This window comes from Polypterus senegalus, chromosome 2 (genome assembly GCF_016835505.1).
Source record: "Polypterus senegalus isolate Bchr_013 chromosome 2, ASM1683550v1, whole genome shotgun sequence".
Lineage (NCBI taxonomy): Eukaryota > Metazoa > Chordata > Cladistia > Polypteriformes > Polypteridae > Polypterus > Polypterus senegalus.
In genome coordinates this window covers 282070481-282089126 of record NC_053155.1, presented here as the reverse complement: position 1 = coordinate 282089126, position 18646 = coordinate 282070481, and the positions used below count along the sequence as shown (strand labels likewise).

At 35.5% G+C, this 18646-nt stretch overlaps 1 protein-coding gene across 1 annotated transcript in view; it reads right to left on the bottom strand.

The window, feature by feature from the left end:
- clpb (caseinolytic mitochondrial matrix peptidase chaperone subunit B) overlaps positions 1-18646 on the bottom strand; it is a 192121-nt gene that overhangs the window by 158943 nt on the left and 14532 nt on the right. The window contains exon 3 of the mRNA XM_039745656.1: positions 8943-9029. Coding sequence (XP_039601590.1) covers positions 8943-9029 — 87 coding nt within the window. The remainder of the gene's footprint in view (positions 1-8942; positions 9030-18646) is intronic.

Here is an 18646-nt window from a genome sequence, read left to right as displayed (position 1 = left end):
TGGCCAAAAAGATGCCAGGCGTCCAGCTCTAAAATGACATATGAGCAAAGACAACTGAATGATTTGATTTGTTATTGCACGTAAGAGCGGAGTCAACCGTTTTAACAAACAGAGTATTGCACTGATCTGAAATAGCTGTGTGTGTATATATGTAGATATGTATGTATATGTATATATATGTTTATATATGTGTGTGTGTATGTATGTATATATATATAGATATGTATTTGTGTGTATATATGTGTGTGTATGTATGTATGTATGTGTGTGTGTAAATATATATGTAAATACATATATATATATATATATATATATATATATATGACAACAACACTCATCACTCACAACAGTGACAAAACAATTACATTGACAATCAGGTTACGTTATTTTCAAAATGTTTCCTTTTCTTTTCATTGCTTCTTTAACACACTACTTCTCCACTGCGAAGCGCGGGTATTTTGCTAGTGTAGTATATAAATGAAAAACCTTTTTGCTTATTTTTGAAATAAGCTATTGTTTATTATTTCTGTTTTGAGAGCTATCCCAAGTTTTGCATAAAGTTAGGCATACAATTAGAAGATACAGATTATAATGACCCTTAATAGCTTTAACTGTTCACTCTTCCTATATGAAATAAAAGTATTGATTTATCTGTATAAATTACATTTTAGTCCAGGATGTTTGTCTGTTTGTTCGCTAATTACACAAAAAAGGCTAAATTTTCACAAAATTTTGCATGTGCCTTGCAGTTGGTCCAACTTAACATAGAAGCTATATTGCATATCAGGAACAGGTGGACACTCAAAAACCAGCACTGAGCAGCGCTCTGAAGTAAACTAGGCAACAATTTCACTGTTTCAGAGGATTACAGCTATCACTAAAAGTAGATCTTTTTGTCTCATTATGAGTTGTGTTTAGCCATGGTGAATTTCCAAAAGATAGTTTTTCCCCTGTTTACTCATACCAAAGTAATGCTAAATACTTTGCCTAGTTTAATCTAAAATGTTAACTGGAGTAGGCAAAGGCAGAGAAGGAAGGAGCTACTCAGTTAGTCAGCATGAGCTGTGTATGTGTTCTGCATGGCATAAATAGTACAGCAACGTTTACTTAAATGCACACTAGTTTACATATTTGTATGTAGAAGCAGTGTGGATCCCATATCTGTGTGACCATTCTTTCAATAACCATCACAATATTTTACTCAAACTCCCAGATAAAAATAAACAGCTAAAAAAACATGACAGATCTGATGGAACTGTGGCATAGTAATATAAATGCTGCATGTACAAAAATTCCCAGCTAGGATTAACAGTAGGATATTTCCAAATATTTGCCAGTATTCCTGCTGTTGTAAAGCACACTTTCTTGGTAAAATTCTAAACTGAAAATTGATCTAGCAGCAAATTTTTACAATGAAACTGGTGATTCTGGAGGAAACACAGGAAGTGAGCTCAAGCTAAGCAAAGATGACTGTCCATTCTAGAAACTTAATTACCCATTTACAGATACTTTTGTTATTGTTGCTTCTCTCTGTTTGGTGATTTTGTGCTTGATTCCATTTTATTAAACAAAGCATTTGTAGGCTTTACTTCGTTCTGTGAAAAATAATTCTTTGGAATCTCAGTTTTTATATAATAACCAGTTTTCTGAATTTAGATAAAAGCAAACACTTGAATTCAGATGCTAATTAAATACAATTGCTATTTGTTATTTAGTTTGTGAACATTCAATGGCTACAAGTACTCTCTTAATTACAGTGAGTCCAAACAAACATACCATTCACCATAGAGAAAAGCAAATAACAAAACTCAGACTTGAGATTACTTGCTGGATGGTGTCCAATATGCTCCGCCAAAAATGGCTAAAATACAAGACAGAACTTATCTTATTTTAAATCTGACAATGAAAAATCAACTAAGAGCAAAGTTTTGTTTTCATGCTGTATATGTTAAGGCAAATTATAAAGTCAAGCTCAAGCTTACAGACCAGTTAAACAGAACTAGAACTCAAGTGCCAAAAAAAACAAGATTTTTCTCCTTTTCGATCAATAAATAAAAGCTCAAGTTAAGATCTTCAAAAAAAGAACACTAAATTCTTTTAAATTAGGACACTGATTATTCAAAATTAAAAAAATTAATTTACACTTCTTATGAAATGCTAAACTATGCACCTTCATCCATATGTGTTTTTTTTTTTGGAAAGACTGGGGGCTGTTCTATGGTTAAATTCAAGATTTGTCCAAATGGCTTGTGTTCTTAAATTGGATTCTCTCTTCATGTTTGCAATGGAAGAGGTTAATTAAATTTGCTCATACATCTTTTGCTGCCTGTTGAATGCACTCAGTGGTGTGAAAGAGACACTTTGCACTTCACAAGAAAAAGATACTGAATTCTAAGCCCTTTGCTATATCAATTTAACACTATTGAGACAATTCTGTCTGGCTCTGCTGGGCACCATAGACCATTTTAATGTCTTATAATTTATTCTATTTCTCTTTAAAATTAAGAAACTCCAAATCTTAGTAAATGTAATCTTCAAAATGTGCTGTTACACATGATAAGATCAACAGTTTTAGATCATTTAACCTGTCTGACTGAAAATACTGTATATATAGTGTGTAAAAGACAAAAGTTTTCAGTTTTCTGTGATGATCAAGAACAAACTCATACACACAAATACACAAAATGGTAAATGCATGCTTAATAGCGGCTAAACACAGATAGAATAAAAACTTACTGTAAAAAGTTTAAAGTCCCATTCTTTTTTGTTATTAATTTTATTACAATCCATACAAAGCAATCAAGTTTTTACAAAAAGAAAAATTGAGTTAAGAACAGATCGATCCCCATCCCTGAGAAAGAGAGCAAGCTAAGCCGCGTTAAATTTTAAGGCTTGTAAACATACCTAAATTAACTTATTTTAAAATATTACTGATTAGATCCTGCCATGTTTTGAAAAAAGTCTGTACGGATCCTCTAACTGAGTATTTTATTTTTCCAATTTCAAATAATATAATACATCGGTTTCCCACTGACTTAAAAGAGGAGAGTTTGGGTTCTTCCAGTTTATCAGAATAAGTCTGCGTGCCAACAGTGTAGTGAATGCAATCACAACTTGTTTGTCTTTCTCCACTTTAAGACCCTCTGGAAGAACCCCAAACACAGCTGTTAATGGGTTAGGAGGGATTGTGAGTCCAAGGCTATCTGAAAGGTAATTAAAAATTTTTGTCCAGAATAATGTTAATTTGGTGCAGGCCCAGAACATGTGACCTAGTGAGGCTGGGACTTGGTTGCAACGTTCACAGGTTGGATCATGCCCTGGAAACATTTTGGAGAGTTTTAGTCGAGACAGATGTGCTCGATATATAATTTTGAGTTGTATAATTGTATGCTTTGCGCATATGGAGCTTGAGTGAATTCTCTGCATTGCTACTTTCCACTCCTTTTCTGATATATTAATTGAGAGATCTTTTCCCAGTGTCCTCTTGGATCTTTGAAAGGAGGGATTGTAAAATGATTTTATATATTGTAGAGATGGAGTCTAACTCCTTGAAATTGAGCAATATTTTTTCCACCATGGATGAGGGTGCAAGATGAGGATAATCTGGAAGGTTCTGTTTAACAAAGTTCCTGATTTGAAGATAGTGAAAGAAATGTGTTAAATCTGGAATGTAATTGTTCATAGGATACAAAGACGTTGCCTATATAAAGATCTCTAAGCAAGTTAATTCCAAATTTTTCCAGATATTAAAACTGCATATGTTTGTGAAGGTTGAAAGAGGTGGTTCTCTTGCAGGTGCCACAGATAGAAGCTTCTCCGTCTTAAAATGCTTTCTACATTGGTTCCAGATTCTAAGTGAGTGGAGCACAATTGGGTTATTAGTGTATTGCCGATAACGTGTGTTTATTGGAGCACAGAGCAAGGAATACAAAGAAGTACTGCAGGATTTTACTTCTATTGCGGTCCAAGCCTGTGTATGTTCTTCTATTTGTGTCCAGGTTCTTATCGCCTGTATATTTGCTGCCCAGTAATAAAACTGGAAGTTAGGTAGAGCCATGCCACCTTCTGCCTTTTGTCTTTGTAGGGTCGCTCTTTTGATGCGTGGATGTTTTGAATTCCAAATAAATGAGGTTATTGTTGAATCTAATTGCTTAAAGAATGATTTATTAATGTATATTGGGATGTTTTGAAATAAAAAGGAGCTTAGGAAGAATATTCATCTTAACAGTGTTAATTCTTCCAGCTAGTGTGAGATGAAGGGTTGACCATCTATGCAAGTCTTGTTTAATGTTTTCCATGCAGACGAGAAATTTTGTTGATAAAGAGCTTTATGTTTACTTGTGATGTTTACCCTAGGTATTTAAACTGTTCTGCAATGATAAAAGGTAGGGTGTCTAATCTAATATTATATGCTTGAGAATTCACTGGAAAGAGTACACTTTTATTCAGATTAATTCTGAGACCAGAGATCTTTTGAAATTCTGTGAGTGCTGCTAAGACTGCAGGCACAGAATTTTCTGGGTCCGATATATACAGTACCATGTCATCTGCATATAATGAGATTTTCTGTTCCAGTCCTTCTCTGCTAATCCCCTTTATCTGATCAGTATTTCGACAATGTATTGCCAGTGGTTCAATGGCAATGCAAACAGCAGCGGTGACAAGGGCATCCTTGTCTAGTGCCACGTTCTAGTTTAAAGTAGTCTGAGCAAATGTTATTGATGCAAACTGAAGCTTCTGGGTTAGTATACAGTAATTTAATCCATGCACAAATGTTGGGCCAAACCCAAACTTCTCCAATGTAGTAAAAGGTATTTCCATTCAATCATGTGAATGCTTTTTCTGCATCCAATGATAATAATATTTCTGGGGTGTTTGATTTAGTTGGTGAGTATATTACATTAAACAGGCGTCGAAGATTTGAAGATAAGTGTCGGCCCCTAATAAATCCAGTTTGGTCTTGTGATATTACGAGGGAGCACTTTCTCCATCCTTCTAGCTATGATTTTAGAGAGTATTTTAACGTCGTTATTCAGAAGTGAAATTGGTCTGTATGATGCACATTGTAATAAGTCCTTATTTTGTTTTGGAAAGACAGTGATTAGTGCTTGGCGAAAGGTTTGTGGAAGAGATTGGTTATCTCTGGCTTCTGTAAATGTTGCTAATAGGAGGGAGCTAGCTGAGCGGAGAATTTCTTGTAAAACTCTGCAGGGTAGCCATCAGGGCCTGCTGCTTTTCCACCTTGGAGTGACTTTATAGCATCTAGTAATTCTGATAATGCCAGAGGTTTATCAAGTTCCTCCACACTAAAAGCGTCTATTTGTGGTATCTGTAATGTATCCAGAAATGCATTAGATTGTGTATTGTCTTCTTTAAACTCAGTAGTATATAGGGATTTATAGTAGTCTCTGAAAGTGTGCATTATATTTTTGTGTTCGATGATTTTATCTCCATTCGTGTTAGTGATTACGAGATTGCATTGCACTTCTTGCTTGTGAATTTGTTGAGCTAAAAGCTTATTAGCTTTCTCTCCATGTTCATAGTAATGATGTCTGGATTTGTAAATTAGTTGTTCAGTTTCTTTAGTTGTCAAGAGGTTTAATTCTGAATGTAGAGCCTGCCTCCTCTATGTAGAGTCTCGCTTGGTAGTCTGGCATGTTCTTCATCTATTTTAGTAATTTGCTTTTTATCTCTGCTACTTTCTTGGCTTCGGATTTATTTCTGTGGGAAAGATATGAGATAATCTGTCCTCTTAAGAAGGCCTTAAGAGTTTCCCAGAGTATTCCTGCAGAGATCTCAGGGGATGTATTTGTCTCTAGAAAGAATTTGATTTGTTTGGATATAAATTCAGTACAATTCTCGTCAGCTAATAGAAGCGGGTTGAGCGCCATCTGCGGGTGAGTGTATGGGGCTTAGTAATTTCAGCTCCAAGATCATAGGTGCATGGTCCGAAATAACAATAGCATCGTATTTACAAGATTTAATCTTAGGCAAAAAGTTATTGTCTATAAAGAAGTAATCAATCCTTGAGTAGCAATGATGTACTGGTGAGTAGAAAGAATATGTTCTTGAATTTGGGTTTAAAAACCTCCAGGGATCTGATAAGTTGTGATCAGTTATAAACTTTGTAATTATCTTTGCAGTGTTAGATGCGTTCCCCTGTGGAGGAAGTCCTATCTAAAAGTGGATTTAAACACAATTAAAGTCCCCAGCCATTATAACTTTATGAGTGTTCAGATTGGGAATGGATGCAAATAAATTTTGTATAAATTCCTTATCATCAACATTAGGTGCATAAACATTTATCAAAATCATTTTACAGTTAGATAAGTCTCCCATGACCATTACATATCTCCCTTCAGGATCCAATACTACATCTGATGCTACAAATGGTACTGTTCTATGTATGAGAATTCCCACACCTCTAGTTTTCTTCGTAAAACTAGAATGGAACATTTGGCCAGTCCAGTCTTTTGCAGCGGAACTGATCCTTGCTTAGTAAGTGGGTTTCCTGTAAAAATACTATTTTAGCATTTAGACCTGTTAGGTGAGAAAGTACTTTCTTTCTCTTTAATTCGTGATTCAGGCCTTTAACATTCCAGCTTACGAAGTTAACTGTCCCATCATGGAGACACTGATTCTGAGTTTTTGATGTCATTTTATAGTCTTAACTGGAAGTGAGACAGTTTAGGTCTTAATTTCCTATTTCCCCTAGAGTTGTTGCCATGCAGCTTATTATTACGTTGATAGTTATAATTATAAAGATTGAGAGGATAGATTAGGTATAGATCAAGCCTGCTCTCTTTCTCTCCCCCTTAACCCCCCACCCTCCCTTTTGCCTCCCCAAGTGAGGCTAAAACCCACTTCGCAGTCCCAGTCCTCTGACATACCCAGAGACAGAGCACGTCCAAAGCACAACAAGCCCCATGCAGCGGCGCTTTAGGGTTAAAAGATAGAGATATCTCTTACCAATATAGTCTTAAAAAAAAAAAAAAAAGTTTTGCACTTAAAATATATATATAGTCTTCAGCAATTTTAGTGCATTAAGATGATACACCCAGATAATAAACCCAGGGATGGTGTTAAAATGTGTCCAGAATAAGCATAACAAGTCTTAATGCAATAATAGCAATAACAATAAACCAAGGGTATGATATTGAACAGTCTCGCTTAGGGTAGAGGTGAAATAATTAGAAGAGAAAAAAAGAAAAAAGAAAAAAATAATTAAGCACAATAAAACATAAACAGACAGTGCCCTAGTAATACTAAGTAATAATGAGAATATATGAGAATCTATGCTGATAAAAACCTGTATTTTAAAACCAATAGATCAGACAGTAGATTGTTAATCCTTGCTTTATCATTAACCGCCATGACTCACTATTATGTATCAGAATAGTCCCGGGATCAGCTTTCTTAATTCCTTTTCTGCTTCTTCCTTGCTAGCGAAGACATAGAATTGACCCTACCATTCCACTTTCAGTTTTGCCGGATACAAGAGGCTGTATTTGATTCTGGCTTGCCTTAACCGCTGTTTAATGTTGTAGAAGGCTGCGTGTTTAGTAGCTGTTGCTGGAGAGAAGTCAGGGAAGATATGAATGTGGTTATTTTCATATATAATATCTTCCTTGTTTCTGAGGAGTGCCATCACCTCTAGCTTAAATGATAATCGTTCAAAACGAACTATAAAAGATCTTGGTCGGGGTCAAACGGTGTTTGATCCGCGTACTGAGGTAAGCGCTGCTATCTCAGATTCTGCTTTAAAGTTCTCCCCAATTATTTTAGAAAAAAAAAAAAGTCCCATTCTTAATACAGAAAAGTATGTTAAATACAGAGATATGTATGATGTACACAATAATGACTACATACAATGGCAGCATGCGTGTAATTTTATTATGATTGATACTTGATTATCGGACAGCAAGATGATGAGACAGAAACAAAGGGCTCCACTGTGGAAAGTACACAGATAAAAACATCCTTTAGTTTTATAAGAAATTTAATTTTGGTAAAGGTGGGTGTTTTATATTAAGTGTGCAGTCAAGGATGTAACTCAGATCTGAGAGCTGGAGTGAATATGTTACAAGACTTAAAGTGGGCAATGTTACTAGTCCTACAAAAATCAACAGAAGTTCTGCTGCATAAGCTGCACAATTAATTTGTCATGTCACATCTGGAATACCATGTGTAGTTTTGGTTTTCATATTACAGTGCCAGAAAAGTCCAGAGGGTGATGGATTATAAATTATGAGAAAAGACTAAAGGAGCGGAATCTATTTCTTTAAAGAAAACAGAGAAACATGATGACATAATGGAAATGTTCCAAGTTATGCACAAAGTCAGTAGCCAGGTGGATGTCACACTTCATACAACTAACTGTTCAAAAAGAATACTGGCATAGAGATGGAAACCTTACATGGTCAAATTTCAAACAAATATTAGGGATGATCTCCTCAGACTGAGGTGTATAACTACACGGAACAAGTTAACTGATGCTGATATAGATTTCATATTATGGAATCATTATGCGAGTAAAAAATGAGCATTTTTGAGTGGAGTTGCCAATTTTAATAAAAGCTGTTTGTTTCTTATTAGCCAATTATCATAAAAGAATATTTCTCATTTGGGAAGCAATTAGTGGTGTCTTTCAGAAACTATACTATCATTTGATAACTGCTGCAATATTTAATTTAAAAAAAACATATCTAAATTTAAACTGCTAAAACATAAACTGTTATATGAAATTTAGTATAACTTCAACAGCAAAGTCATGGGCAAATAGATACCAGTATGGTAAAAATGTTATTTACACAGATCAGAGTTCAAGACACAGACAGGAATGAATATGTTCAGAAGAGGCTTCAATGATGATGCCCTACAAAAGACATTCTATGTATGTTTTTTTCTTACTGTACTCATATAAGCGCAAACAAGATACTTACAAGGTGCTGCGGTTCATTGCTGCTACCATTAGCGCAGTCCAGCCTAGGCGATGACGATAGTTCAAATCAAGCCCTTCTGAAAGAAGCCTGCCAAGAAAAAAAACAAAAACCCTTAAAATAAGAGTTTTTTATGCTATTGCATCAGAAATTCAAAGCTTGACATGAGTTGTGTATACTGTATATACTTCACCTAAATATAACTGTATGTTTGAGAATGGGTGAAGGTAAAATACATCTTACAGAATGTAGGTGGTGCAGCATTATTCAAAAATCAAAAATTTTGTAATAGCAAATATTCATTATGCTTTTGTTACTTGTAAATTCATAGCATTTATTCCCACTATGTAGACATTTTGCGACTATAGACAGAAAACTTGAATTTCATTTTGGGAAGCCTACTGGTACTGATGCATATAACATTATTGAAAAGAAAATGGATTTAAATGAAATGTGAGAGATGATTATCAAGTTTTAAAAGTGACCACAGATTACCTCCTATGCAGAAAAATACTTGCGTGAACTGAAATTCGTTAGAATTTCGAACGTATTTTATATTGTTTGTGTATTGTTTTTGCAAAAAGTCAACATGATTTTGAAGTTTTCAATATCCAAGTATTGTGCTATCATTGAATTTCTAGTGTAAGAGAACAATACCTCTTTGGAGGTTCATTCTTGCCTAGTCAACATATACCAGAGCCAATTCCCACAGTCAATAGATGGGCTGCAGAATTAATTTGTTGTGGAACATGTCTTGAAGAAGAAGCAAGGTCTGGCTGGACTTCAACAGTTGTTGCCATCCTGAAGCAAACTGTAAAGCAGAATTGAAGACTGATGGCACGTGAGACAGAAGACACTATAGGGACTAGTTCTGGGTCAGTTCTACCTATTCATTATGGGTAATTGAACATGAGCAAGGTCTGTGTAAGTTGATTGCCCAGAATGTTGACTTCTAACAGCAAGCATCACTTCATTCAGTGTTCCAACCTAATTAATTCAGACAAATAACATTTTAAAAGCTTTTCATATTTTTAACATTTATTAAAATCAAACTAGTCTTTATTTTTTTCTTTGAAATATTCCATTTGTATTGCAGTTTTCCAAGAATGTCATCCTGACATTTGCAGTAAACAAATTCATTGCCAGTCCTCTGCTTTTTTATGCTTCTCGGTGCCTATTTTCATAACATACCATTTTAAAAAGGGGACATTTACATTTTCAAAAGCATCCAAGCTTTGAGACAACTTATAGTAAAAAATCACCACAGACTTAGTGCTCACACAATAAAAAGCAGTTGAGAAATTTCTAGGGTATACTTTTAGTTTTGAATTTGTTTCATTTTGACTTTCAGTTTTGGTTTTGCAGCAAGATCTTATTAAACTCACCTTGCTTTGTCTTGATATTTCTGTATGAAAAAATCCCATTAATAAAATGTCTGCTAATCTATGCTGCACTATAAATAAAATACTGTTTGATCAGACTTTAGTTTGTATTTGACCAGAAGTAAACAAACAGGGAATGAAACCTGGATACACCATTATGATTCAATGTTCAAAGAACAATCAAAACAATGGAAGTATGGTGATTATCCAACAGCAAAGAAATTTTAAGATCATGCTCATAATATTTATAACGTTGTGGGTGTGGTCTATATTGATTACAAGCCTCAAGATGTCCACCTAATAAAACAACACAATGACATTTTGCTTTGCTGTTTGTGCCATGGAAAATTGGCGAGGATAGCAGATGAGCATTCTGTTATCTGAGAATGCTCACACTCACACTACCCAGGTTAAAAAGACTATTCTGTAAAACTGTGGATGTCGCACTCACAATGTTCTTAACACTTAGCCTTATGTAACAACACCCGTTTCTTATTCTGAAGGACTAATCCATAGGACATGCAGTGCTACTCATACAAAAATCAACTCTTTGTCTTGCAGAAGCAAGAGAAAATATTTTGTCCGGGTTAGTACAGAAAAGCTTCATGGACACTTGTCACAAATATATTTGTGTTCACAGGATTGATATTGAAAAATAAAACCTGTCTGGCTTGGCTTTACTGGTATTTCTCTTAACAGTTCAGCTCAAAACTTTCTGATCACTACCCATACGACATACAAGCTAGAAATGAGTGTATAATGAGCTGACATATTCTATTGTTTTTTGCCATAGTCATTAATATATAGGCAAATGTTGGAAGGAGAAATCAACATAATCACTGGGATTTGATGTGTAATTGTTTCATAAATACAGTAGTACACATGCCATCTAGGACCAAGAAGGAATAAGAATACTTTTGGGTTTTTTTTCAGTATAAACACCACAATGTGAGAAGCACCAAGTGTTGTCTTTAGTTTTCTTGACCTCATGAAATAAGATATACATGTGATCCTCATCGATCTAAGTAACAAAAACTCTCTGGTTTTGACAGTTTATGTATTGATTTGAATAATCCTTAAATGCTTCAGAATGTTTTTTTAATTCTGATTAGAGTTGAGAAACACTAGCAGACAAACAATACATTTTCATGATATAGTGCAAGCCTTTGACAGTAATGGAAACCTAAACTGAATTTGTAAGTATTTTATTAATTATTTTTATTAACATGTTTGCCCAGAAATCACTCAGTTTCTCAGAGAATGCTTATACAGCTTTTATCGCTCTCCTTTGTGAAATTAAACTTCGTTCTTTTTCCTTTTTTAGTCCCCCACATTCCCGGAGATTACAAAAGAGGTACATAAGGGCCGTGTTTATTGTAAACACAGGAAGAGACAATGCTCTTTATTTCTACCTGTCTGCTTTTTTAAACAGTTACAGCCTGTGTGGATGTAACCAAACCACTTAACATAACAGTGTGCAGCTGCCAGTTGCAGCAGACATATGGACAGGTAACCTTTCCAGAAGTTAAAGAAACCTTTACCTCTGAAATGGCAATGACACAAGCTATACTTTGTCTTTCTCCTCTTGCAATGCAAAAAACTAGAGCTGCAAGTGAAAATCTGAAATGCAAATTGCTATTTAAGTCAATCAACATTTATAGTACACTTAACGTTTATTTCTCTTCAACTGCAATTAATAATCTGTTACGCCCATTTACTATATAATTTTGGTTTCTGAATTTATTTGAACTTGTTTGTGGCTGCACACTAAAGCTAAAAATTTAGGATCAAAAGCAACTCAGAGTGTAAATATACTGTAGTTCACAGAGCAGCCTGACTTTCTAATTGATGTTTTTTCATGGGAGTGTGCATCTCCCTAAACAGAACATTGTTGAGATAAAACAGGTACTTTAAAAGGAAAGGAATTATATTTGTTTAACAATTTTATTTTGGATCTGTTCTTATATCAGTTTCACGTTACATTTGACAGTTCTTATCCATACACTGAATGACACGGAGTGTATGTACATATGCTCAGATGATTTGAATTAAATTTGCCATTTGTAATGATGATGACCTAATGGCCTTTGATGAAATAACTTTTAAGACCCTCAAAAACATTAGATGTGGATGTAATGTCCATTTTTTAGAACATGACAATTAAATTTCAGGATCTTGTGGATTCAGAGCCTATCCTGGCAGAACTGAGTGCAAGACAAAAACTAACAATGGACACTAGGCAAATCCATCACAAGTCACGCTTAATTACTTTTACAAGCAAGCCAATTTAGACAATCAGTTCTAAACTGTGAAAGAACTCAAAAAACTGCCTGAAAAGAGGGGTCATTAAACTGTTTTAAACTTAAGGACATAGTGAGAATTTAACACCTTTTATTGGCTTACTAGAAAGATTATAATATGCAAGCTTTCGAGGTAACTCAGGCCCCTTCTTCAGGCAAGATGTCATTTTCCTTAACTTCTCACTACACTCATAATGGCTAACACAGTACAACACTCTAGTACTACATAACTTAAGGACCTAAATCTCTTAGGATGTTTATACAAATGCTAGTGTTTTCCAGTTCCCTTTTAAATTTCACAAAATCTGGCCTGACATTTCTACCAGAGCAAGTGACAGAAAACAGCTGGGAGCAAAATACTGGCATAATTTTTGATGCTTTTGACAGTTTACAAGACAATAACCTTAATCTTTTTTTTCTTATATTTTTAAATGGCAATGCTGAGGACATATGAACAATATGCCTATGATTCACTTGCACACTAATGTAAAACTCCATCAAAGTCATAATTTAAAGGTATAAGACAGAATAAAAATAAAGTGGTAAAATGATGCGGTGCCTCACGGCTAAAGAAGACTGGGTTTAAATCCTAGCTTGGTTGATGTGTTAATTGTAGTTTTCACATTCTTCTTGTTACCGTGTAGGTTTTTTGTTTGGTACTAGCTATCGTTACTCCTGCATCTGAAACATATACATGTTAGGACAATGGGAGCTCTACATTGGCCACAAATGGGAGAATGAAGAGATATGTATGTGTGATTATTTCTTGCAGTGGACTAGTGGCACATTCAAAGTTCCTGGCTCCATTCAATACAGTCAGAATAGAGTGCAGCCAACATGACCCTAAAGTAGATTAAGGTAGTTTATTAAAGGATACATAATTTAAAATTTAGAAGTAAAAGAGTCATTGGCATATGTTTATTAACATAAATATTTTTTACATTTATTACAAGAAGTATATTTAAGTTCAAGTAGTCTGTATACTGTGTGACAAGCTCCATTTAACAAATATGAGATTTTCATAACCCTTGATTTTCTCTTTTTTTCTGAAAATAAATACATCTCTTCTGATTGACATCTAAAGAATTACTTTGTGAACATGTACAAGTTGTAATAGCCAAATAGTCTCCCCTCACCTATGTTTTTAGATTCTGTTCTTATAACTAAACAAATCGGTCATTATTTAAAAATATGAATTGCCATCTGTAATGGCCAGATAGCTATGTGGATGTATCTAGATGGTTTCTGTTGTATATAGATTAAATTAAACCCTCTATTTACACCAGAATATCTGCAGGAAGATATAGAGACCAGACAAGAATGTGAGAAGATGCTAGACAGATGGCCGAGTGCCCCTCCCTTTCCCACAAGTTCAGGGTGACTAACTTGGTGACACTGTTGCAAAGTGGCGGATCTCTAGAAGCCAGAGGGGCATGTTTGACTTTGTGCTCAGCTTGAGACAAAACAGCACTGCATCGACAGGTGGGGAGAAAGGCAATGAGCTTCTCACCCTCAACAGTGTAGCTTGACCTCTCATGTTCACTGGGTATTGCTGTTTTACTTCACTGCCTGGTGAAGCCACTTTTCTAGCTATACTCTGGAGACATGATATAAAAGACTGGTGGCATGAGAAAAGAAATGTTTAACTTCTAACATAAAAACACTTGCTTCATATCTGAATAATAACAGTAATGTTATAATAAAGACATTTGTTTTGTGTATACTATAAAAATACAGGCTAAAACAATATAGGAATATTTTTTTTTAATTTTCTTCATTTCTTGGAATACTGTACTAACAGCTGGCACATTCACCAAATGCATTAAAACCGCTATTTGAAAAAGATCAGATTATAATTTCCTAATGGCAAAAAGCAAGATTATTGTTGTGTCATCCACAAAACATGAATCATTTTAAAACTGCTAATAAAAATACTTTTTAGTAATTTTACCCCATACATTTTTATATACAATTCTTGAAAAAAAAATTCTAAAATACTTTTTGGGTATAAATGGAAAATGACTTTTCAGTTAAAGATGTTGGCTTATCTACCCTCTTTGCCCTTGCACAACTAAATGGAATATGTATATGATCACTGTCAGAAAAAGCAGACAAAAATATTACATGTCATAATACTTGATTATAGGATTTGCACCATTACATAAAAAATGCATATGTTTTCATAAAACCCAACTACAGTTTCCTATTGTTCCAAGAATCTCCCCTTGACAAGTACCATACATATATTTTGACACCCACTGCACACCCAGCCTACCTGGAAAGGGGTCTCTTTTTGAATTGCCTTTCCCAAGGTTTCTTCCATTGTTTTCCTACAAGGGAGTTTTTCCTTATATTTTGGATAGTCAAGGCTGGGGGGCTGTCAAGAGGCAGGGCCTGTTAAAACCCATTGCAGCACTTACTGTATAGTGTGATTTTGGGCTATACAAAAATAAATTGTATTGTGTTGTATTGTATACTGCAGATGAGGCACTAAATATTCAAGAATATCCATAGATTGCCTTAGATTATTATGGAACAAATGGAGGCACTGACCACCTAGCCTTGCTCACAGAAACATATTGATAACAAGGCATGACTAACAACTGAGCTTTTGCTAATTTCCACATTACCGGTCAAAGCCTACATTGTTTTATGTTGTATTAATTGAAAATAAACAATAATTAGAACAGGTGAAAAACTAAGTAAGATTTTCCAAGGGCAGATTGGTACTAAATTGAAAAAAATCACACATTCATAAAACATGACCCATCTTTTAGACTATGAGCCTATACTTATTAAAAATTTACAATCAGGTATAAGCACCTATAGCCAATGTTACAGTTATGTCTCAGACAAAATATCTGTAATACAAACAGTATACCTATAAGAAGGACTGATACATGATATGCTCATAATATTCAAGTGTTCTGCATTCTGACCTTTTTTTTATGCTATTTTTATGCAAGTTCTGATGATTTATAAATATTTTCCATGCAATTACAAGCCATGCATGACTTTTTAATCAGTGCCTTGCACAAGTCCACACACGGCCAAGTGTCATGAATGTAAATCTATCAAGTACAAGATACTAAATCAGTTTCCTGACAAAGCATAGGATCAAAAAGTATGCTGTAATATTATGAAGGAAAATCTTGACACTGTTGCAGTTCTAGAATTAAACAGGTGTGCTGTTTGTAAAAAAAGGACAAAATATGTCAGTGTTAACAACTTTGTAGCTTCACTTGACAGTGCTTAAATTGGAAAAAACAAAAGAAATGCAACCAATTTTATCTGAAATGATGTAAATTACCTTGGATAAAGGCGTTAGCCAAATAGTAAGTAATAATAATAATAATATAAGCTGCATCTAAAACACTACCTGTGCAAAGACACTTGGTTAACAAGAGGTCAGATCAGGTTGGGGATCATGCACTAGTACTGTGTGTTGCTGTATCTACCACATAACGAAACAGCTTGGGATTCTGGTTGTCAACCTCCCCAGGCAGACACGTGGTCCAATCCTACCCCAAAGAAATGACCATCTATCTGCCACAGCCAGGTGTTACATGGGAGTCCCTTTGGCCTGGTCCAACGTCTTGGGTCTTCAACAGTGAGGATCATGCAAGCCGGATCAACCTTGGGAAATTGCACCATATGGATGTAGTGCTGTAACTGATGCTCCCTCACAATGCAGGTAAGATGTCTCATTCGGGACTCTGTGAGCAACCACTCATTCGACACAAAGTCAAACCAGTGGTACCCAAGGATTCTCAGAAGAGACACAGTACAGAAGGAGGTTGCCTCACACCCATATAGCAAAACAGGAAGCACCAGGACTTTAAAGACTTGGACCTTTGTCCTTTTGCAGAGATATCGGGAGCGCCACACACCCCTTTCCAGTGACCTTATTACCCCGTATGCCCAATCAAGCTACTGACTTCATAGGAAGAGTCAACAGAGACATGAATGTTGCTGCCGAGGTAAGTAAACCTCTTGACGAGGTTGACATGCTGCCTGCAGGGAGACACACTGCTGATGGCTGTGCCAAAGAGGCCATTAAAGGCCTGGATCTTGGTTTTTATCTGGGACACACACAAGACCAGCCACTCTGACTCCTCATTCAGTTTTTTGAGACCCCCACTTGGAGCCTTCATTGGCTCTGAGATCATAACTTTGTCAGCAAAGTCAAGATCAGTGAATCTTGCTTCACCAACAGATGCCCTATAGCCACTGGACCCCACAAGCTTGCCCAACACCCAGTCCATTAAAGCACTGAAGAGAGTAGGAGCACCCCTGATGAACCCAAGCATCAACCTGGGAAAATGCAGAAGTTCTGCCTCCACTCTGCACAGCACTCACAGTGCCAGTGTACAGGCTGGCCATGATATCCAGCAACTTATGATATCCATTATATCCATGGCAGCCCGATCAACTGAGTTGAACACTTTATGAAAATCAACAAAGGTTGCAAAGAAACATTGCCAATATTCGCGTTTGGTCAACAACTCCCTGCCTTAAACCCCAGGTCAAGTCTTGTGAGAGCTGATGAACCCTTAAGCTGTGTCACCTCAATCTTGTACACCTGACATAGTCGCTCATGGGAAATAGGCCTAGGAAGAAGGTCCTAATAAACACTAATCCAAAACTGCAGTCCTTAACAGCAGATGAAAACAATAGTTTTAATGAAGAGAATGAGTAAACCCCAAAAAGAAAGGGATATAGCTGAGACTTAAACCAGGGTCATTATATATAATGTAGAACATGACAGATTTCCAAAAGACGAGAAAAAATAAACACACACAAATGACTTCACCGGTGATAAGCAATAAGCTTTTTTTTTATTATCATCATCGACAGACTAGATGGTCAGTTACAGTGTGAATGTTAGGAAACCCCCAGCACAACTAGGCTAGAGTCATTAAATCAGGCCAATGCAGTAGACACAAACGCTACACTTTGCCAACAAAACACTTCAACTATGAGAGTGGTCAGTTCAATGAGTGATGCCGAGAAGAAGCTGCAATAACATGCAGCTCTATCAGAAGAGGAAAAGGCTACTCCGAGTTAAAGGGATTGGGTATATTACTATACCAAAGCAAGTGTACAATTAATGTATCAAATAAAAAACATGAGGCCTACATTGATTACTTAGATCTCAACATGTCTTGGATGATCTCTTGAGCAAGTTTGAAGCAAGTACTGCAGCTAAAATTTAATAAAACTTTGTTGACTGCAGAAATCCTGAAACAGTTAATATGGAAAAATATTTTGTAAACAAGTATTAAAACGGCAGAATAACATTACAGTATATGCACATATTTGCTTAATTTGGTTTAAGGACATGTGAGAAGAGTCTATCCTGGTGTCAGAAAGTATAAGGCAAGAAAAAGTTATGCTCTAGTTGTTTCTATCCGACGCACTGCCACTTTTAATAAATGTGTCACAATACAGTAACAGCCAGCATCAGTTGGAAAACTAACTGCCCACGGAGAAATCACCTTGAGCATTTTTTTTTTATTTTTTACTAACTTTTAGTGTATGATCCACCACTCATCCTAAAAAAAATGTAAAAATCACAAGAACTGAAATGTATTTAACTATAATGTCTGCCTTAATTGTATTAATTAATTTATTCCATCCACTGCTTTTAAATTATAGCAGAATGTATAAGTATTAATTTCCCAGCTTCTCAGCAGGTCAATAGAATAAAGGGCAAAAAGCAAACATTCTCTGACTCCCATTGACATGCATCACGCTTATACAGAAAAAAGAACACAATTTTTTAGGGTTGTGAATGTTTTGGACTTCAAAATAACTTTAATCCAATAACTCATCACACACCACAATCTTCAGCCTCTTCTCCTTTCAGAAGCATTTTAGGCATACCAAGACAGAGATTACAAAGCAGCAATTCACAAGTTGTGAGATGACTTAACACTAGAGTATTCTGAGCGACATACTATCTTGTATTTTTATTTGCGATATAACATACCTTGGAAGGGGCAACTCTTTGTTCAATGCACCT